Below are 6000 nucleotides of genomic sequence, written 5' to 3'. Positions count from 1 at the left end.
TATGCATGCTAGGCAAGTGCTCTATCACTGAGCTACCACCTCAGCATCAATTTTTAATTTTTATTTTAAAGAGTTTATTGTTTTGAGGCAGGCTCTTCACTTTATAGCCCGAGTGGCCTTCAGCTTGCATCCATCCTCCTGCCTCAGCCTCTCGAAGGTGCTGAGACTACAGGGATGAGCCACCACATCCGGCGTTTTTATTTTTAAACTAACGTCAACTTATGTGCATCTTTCACTAGAACCACTCATTTCCTTGGGTGAGGCAGGCAAGGGCTCCGGAATTCCTTACAGCTGGAATTCCCTACAGCTGGAGGTCTGCCTAGCCTTCTTCATTACCCAGAACCACCCAGTCTCTGTGCTACCCTTCTGCCACCTACAGGGGTCGCTGCGAGACAGCCCGCCCAGTTTGTGGAGTTTCTTTCAGATCCCCTAGGAAAAGCCAGAGCCAATGCTGTATAAATTAGTGTCTTTATTTCCAACACCTGAGCAAGTGAGCCTCGCGGCTCACCCGCTTGAGGACTAAACATACAAAGTTTTTGTTGCACTACACAGCATGCCTTGGAGATAAATATAGCCCAAGAGGCTCCCGCTCTGGCCAAGCAACTCTTATTTACACGAATAGATTACAAAAGTCTTATATAAAAAAATAAGTGGTCCTGAACCGCGGGAAGGGGGAGAGTGGGGTATGGTTACACCTGTTACAGTCGAGACCCGAGTGACCTCTGCAAACTGTGGGGAAAAGTGGGTGTCGGGAAGGCTCCAGAAAGTGAAGACTGTCTACCAACAACAGGGGTGTGGAGGCAGGGCTTAGGTGTGCGAGGCTCACCCCTGTGCTAGGGACTATAAAGAAAGAAAGAGGGCCTGGCCACTCAAGGATCAGCTTTGTCCCAATGAGGGACAGCAAGTGGCCTTCACTGTGGGTCGCATAAAAAACAAAACAAACAAAAAACCCAATGACTACAACAACAACAACAAAAATGGACTGCGTCCTTTCCTTGGGGCCAGATGTGGGACAGACTTCTGCTCTTCCCTTCCCTCTGAAAGAATGGCTTTGAAAGGACACTTGGGAGGAGTGTCATTTCAGCTTCATCTTTTGGGTGTGAAGAACCCAGGAGCACCATCCCCAGGAGTGCAGACCGCGTCCTCTGCTGCTGCAGCGGACCTCTCAAAGCACCTGGTAAATCGCATTGGGGTTTGAGCCTGCAGGACACTGAGGGGTGGCGTCGGGAGACGGGGTCTGGGCCCCCTGTTCTGTGTCGCTTGGGGATGCCACCTCTAGCGGACACGGAGGCGACTCTGGTGGTGCATCTGCCAAAAGCAGCGCAGGCGCAGCGGGGCTGTCTGTGGAGATGCGCTCCACTATGCTGGACAGGCAGTCGAGGCTCGACACAGCCGCACTCTTTCCTGGTCTGGGCTCTGTGAGGGGAGGGGAAGGTTAGTAATCTAAACTTGAGTCCCTTCTCAAGTCTCCTGCCCCTATGCATGGAGCTTTGTGGCAAAAGGGAAACTGGGGACTTGCTAGACTGCAAGGAGAAAGGAGAGGAAGGTACATATCATAGTATCCCCCAACCCAACGCCTCCCTCCCCCGTCCCCCCAACGCTATCCCAAGTAACCGGTGTGTATGTATGGTGGGGGCAAGAAGAAGGTATTAAGCCTAGGGAGCGAGGAAAGTTTTAAGGGGGACAAGGAAGGCAGATAAAGGCCTGTTAGCTGGGAACAGCTGAGAATACCCACCACTGGATGCCTCACTGTAGTAGGCGGCTTCGTAGCCATTCTGCCGCCGGGGGCCGCTTGAGGGCCCGCTGTAATCCATCTGCAAATAGCAAGGATGACAGAGTCAGGCCTACAGGGCCCGGTGGGTCTCAAGCAGCACTCTTTGTCATCACCCCTCCCTCACTCCCTTAGTCTTAGTCAGCTGCTGGTTCCAGGACTGGGTCAGCCCCAGTTAGAAGGTAGGAGCCAGCACACATTAGAAGCTGTCGCATGCAGGGCCAAACTGAGAGTGGACAGTCACTCAGAAACAATAATGTGCAGTAGGGTAATAAGGATTTGAGGGAGGAAAAGCATATCCTGGGGTCTGCGCAGCAGTGTTCTAATAGCACACTCAATTGGCAGAATCATAGATGCCCCAGGGTCTCCAAAGCGACTCCAGTGACAGATGCCAGGAGCATCTGGGTATAAAGGACACCCCCACCCCTTAGGGCCTCGGAAACCTGTTGTAGATAACCCAGGCGCCGCCTCCACTTGTCATCCTCCTGGGTCCCGGCCTTACCATGCCATCAGAGCAGTTGGAGCGCGGGCTGGATGCGTCTGAGTCGCCGCTGTAGTGCTCGCTGATGCGGCCTGGGGGCAGCGGGCCGGGCGCATAGAAGGCAGCGGCGCCAGGGGGCGCGGCGTCCTGGTCGCGCAGCAGAGCCTGCAGACCTTCGATGTAGCGGATGGCATTGCGTAGGATCTCCACCTTGGGTAGCCGCTGGTTCGGGTTGCTGGACGTGCAGCGCTTGAGCGTCTCGAAGGCCTCGTTCACTTTGCTCAGGCGGCGCCGCTCGCGCATGGTGGCGGCCTTGCGGCGATCAGCGTTGGTGGTCTTGCGCTTGCACGCCTTGCAGGCCCATAGCAAGCAGCGACCCGCTTGGTGGTGCCCGCTGGGCGCGCGCACATGCTCATCTTCGCGAGCGCCTGGCCCTGGGTGCACTGCAGTGGGGAAGTGTGCGTGCTCCTCTGGTTTCAGGAGGGCCCCCACGTGCACCAGGCGAGGGTCCAGGTCCTCAAAAAAGCGCAGGTCTGGTGAGTCGAAACACGGATCATCATAGAAGTCGTCAGCTGTCGCAAAGGAGCAGAGAGAGTCGGGGCCTGTCAAGTCTACGTCCCGGAGTGGCGGTGATAATAGCTCCATATCCCAGCTCCTGAGTTCTGCCTCAATCCAAGCCGTAAGAGTAAGAGTCGTCTTAACTTTCTGTCACTCGGAACCCCAACAGCACAGTGGCAAAGGCTCTGAGGGTTGGAATGCACACCGGCTGTCCTCTACCTCCCCTCTCTGTCCTGTCCCGACGGAGGTGTGGTGAAGAAAGCAGTCGCGTCCTGGGGGTCCTGGCCCCTTGCTTCGCGTGAGGCGCCCTGGGCTATTTATCCAGGGTAGCCTAAAAGCCCGGGAGCTGGAAAGGGAGGCTGGGGGCGGGGGCGCCTCAAGCCAATAGGAGTGTAGTAGGGCGGAGCTTGGGGTCCCTAGGGTAGCCACTGGGGCCAGGGAGTGCCCCCTCCCGCGACTCTGTGCTGGGGCAGCTGCCTAGCTAGGGAGGAGGGCAGAGACTGGTAGCACTTGGCTCTCCGGTGCAGCTTGCCCAAGCCTCTCCAGTGCCTACTCCTCCAGCCTCTGTGTGCTGACCTCAGTACTCACTTCGGAGCTGATCTCCGACTCCACTCTGTCTCTTGACTTGTGGGGATACCAGGCACAGCATAGGAGTTAGAAATCAGATTGCAGGGGGTTTGGAGAGAGACTCAAGGCCACAGGGCAAAGAAAGCTCTAGAGAAGAGCGGAGAAATGGTGACACACCCAGAGAAGTGGAGCCAAGGACCAAGTGTGCAAGAGATAGTGAGACTCAAAAGGTCTAGGTGGGCAAGCCTGGGACAAATGACTCGGCGGCAGTGCTATTTGGTCATTCTCCACCTGAGAATGGCTCAGAGACCATCTGGTCCTCTGCAGGAAGCTTAGAACCTCGGCGCTGTCATTGGGTAGTGGGAACCAATTAAAAAAAACAAAACTTCAAACCATTTTACTCAAACTCAGGTGGACAGCCTGAGGAAAAGAGGGAGGGAGGGAGAGAGAGGGAGGCCCCACCCAACTTACTGTGAGCAGGATTCCTTCTGTGACGGAGGACTAGGTTGATCTGTTTCTACAGATAAGAAGAAAACCTGTTTGCTACAGGTTTGTGCCATCTTGCTCTGAGGGGAGCCCCAGGAAGTCCCTTCCTTAAGGGTCATGATGGCCAGGACCTGGTCTGAGGACCTCACCTTCAGTAGAGTCAGCATAACTTTGTTGAGATGACCTCTTCCCAAGTCTGTGTCCACTTCATACCCAGGAACAATGGCAATGTCCAGGAGTTAGCTGTGGCGATGAGTGAGAACCCAAATCAGGGAGGGATGTGAATCAGTGGAGGTGTGTGACAATGCCAGCAAGAGACTTGCTTCTGTCTCCAGCACCTGCTTACATAGTATAGCCAGCAAGCTTCTCAGGCTTTGCCTGGGGCACCGAGTCCTGGCCGAGGGCCCTGGAGGCTCTGTTCCTCTGGTGACCTGAGCGGAGTCTCCCAGCAGGTTCGGGGGTTGGGGGGTGGGGGGAGAGGTAATATCAAAAGGAAGGAGCTGCCGCGTGGGATCCCTACACATCCCAACCACCCCAACCCTGGATGCTCATGCTTTTGGGGGGCTCTGGCTAGAAGTCTTCCTTGGCCATGTATGTCTGTCCTGTCTTCTTTCCTGGATACCAGCAACCTAAGCGAGGGTGATGTAGGTGTCTTTCTCACTAACTTCTGGAAGCCATCTTAACTGGCCCTTTCTACAAACTGGAAAGCCCTCTCTACCCATCAGACTGACCCAGGAACCTCTTTTAGAGTCCGACGGTTTTCACGTCTCTGACGCCGGTGGTGCTGATGGTCCCCGTCATGAAGTGCTTACACTTTACCCCATGGTTTCTCCGTGGTTTACTCATTCATCATTCACCGTGGCTTATCTATCACACATCAGCTACTGGTCCAGGTATTGGGAACCCAGCAGTAAACACAACCAAGGCCCTATTCACATAGTTGAATTATAGGGAAGTTAACCAAGCAAGGAAGTTTGTGGTATCAGGGGTTTACAGACACCACACAATAAAATAAAACAAAGCAAGAAATAATCTTTACTCCGGCAATCAGGGAAGGCTTCTCTAGGGTGGTTGTGTTTGTGTAGTGCCCTTGATGAAGAGAGACAGAAGCTACTACTAGCAGATATTTAGAGTTAGAGAGAGGGACAGACATGTGCAAAGGTCCTGGGGCAGCATTATGCCTGACAGGTTTAATGCACAGCAAGTAGGCTTGAACTCAGCTTGTGTCCCCAACTTGACTGAGGGGCACCATTCTTCTTAATGGCTCCATTCTAGTTTTTTTCTCCCAGCTCTCCTTCTTCTCCTCCCCCTCCTCCTCATCTTCCCCCTCCTCCTTTTCCTCCTCTCTCCCTCTTCTTCCTCTAACACTGAACAGGGATTCAGCCTCAGAGTTATTCTTGCTGCTCTCAGCTTTAGTCTTCTTTCCTGGACTTGCCCTAGGATTGTCTGTATCGGGTCTCAGCTCGGGGCTTTACAGGTAGGTGGAAGGTAAGGACAGAAAGGCGGCCCATTGGGGGGGGGCACTGCCACAGTCCAAATCAGTGCTCATGGCCACTCAGACAGTTGCTTAGCTTTGGGAGGCAAAGTGAATGTGGTGAGAAGTAACTGAGCTCCAGGTGTACTGTCAAGATGGAGCTGGGCAGGCTCGGAGAGATGAGGTGGCTCAACAGCTAAGGGTGCCCACTGCCCTTGCAGAGGACGTGTGTTTGATTCCCAGTGCCTGCATGGTTGTTCACAACTGCCTGTAACCCGGTTCTAGGGATCTGATGCCCGCTTCTGACCTTTGTCAGACATACATGCAGGCAAGGCATGCGTGCACATAAAAACGTTTAAATCTTTAAAAATAAAGATGGGACAAGCAGGGTTTATTTCCGGTGAGATGTGGACTCGGGGGCAAGAGAGACATTAAAGATGGCTTTTGGAAGAAAGGAACTGGGGCGTAATGGATCTGTGAGCGTCACATCAAAGATCCAGTTTGGGCAAAATTTGAAATTCACAATAAACTTACAGGTGGAGATGTAAGGTCTGAGTGGGATTCATGTGGCCGGAAGTCCAGAGGGTTTTTTTTTTTTTTTCCCCCGAGACAGGGTTTCTCTATGTAGCCCTGGCTGTCCTGGAACTCACTCTGTAGACCAGG

The 6000-nt window shown here is 53.6% G+C and overlaps 1 protein-coding gene across 1 annotated transcript; it reads right to left on the bottom strand.

Moving 5' to 3' along the window:
- Positions 1-1165: 1165 nt before the first annotated feature.
- On the bottom strand, positions 1166-3592 carry Myod1 (myogenic differentiation 1). The gene is made up of 3 exons (XM_034516836.2): positions 2274-3592; positions 1736-1814; positions 1166-1416 (listed from the first exon to the last, which is right to left on the bottom strand). The coding sequence occupies exons 1-3, from the start codon at positions 2895-2897 to the stop codon at positions 1166-1168; spliced, it is 954 nt and encodes a 317-aa protein (XP_034372727.1). The 5' UTR covers positions 2898-3592.
- Positions 3593-6000: the final 2408 nt, after the last annotated feature.

The sequence above is a fragment of the Arvicanthis niloticus genome, chromosome 1 (genome assembly GCF_011762505.2).
Source record: "Arvicanthis niloticus isolate mArvNil1 chromosome 1, mArvNil1.pat.X, whole genome shotgun sequence".
Classification (NCBI taxonomy): domain Eukaryota; kingdom Metazoa; phylum Chordata; class Mammalia; order Rodentia; family Muridae; genus Arvicanthis; species Arvicanthis niloticus.
This window is presented reverse-complemented; position numbering and strand designations above follow the sequence as displayed.

What these genes read in the sequence shown, in the direction of transcription:
- Myod1 (XM_034516836.2), bottom strand. Translation starts at nt 2,897, where the DNA reads ATGGAGCTATTATCACCGCCACTCCGGGACGTAGACTTGACAGGCCCC. An exon ending in CCAACTGCTCTGATGGCATG is followed by an intron (nt 1,815 to 2,273) that starts GTAAGGCCGGGA and finishes TGCTATTTGCAG; the next exon opens with ATGGATTACAGCGGGCCCTC. An exon ending in CTACAGTGAGGCATCCAGTG is followed by an intron (nt 1,417 to 1,735) that starts GTGGGTATTCTC and finishes CTCCCCTCACAG; the next exon opens with AGCCCAGACCAGGAAAGAGT.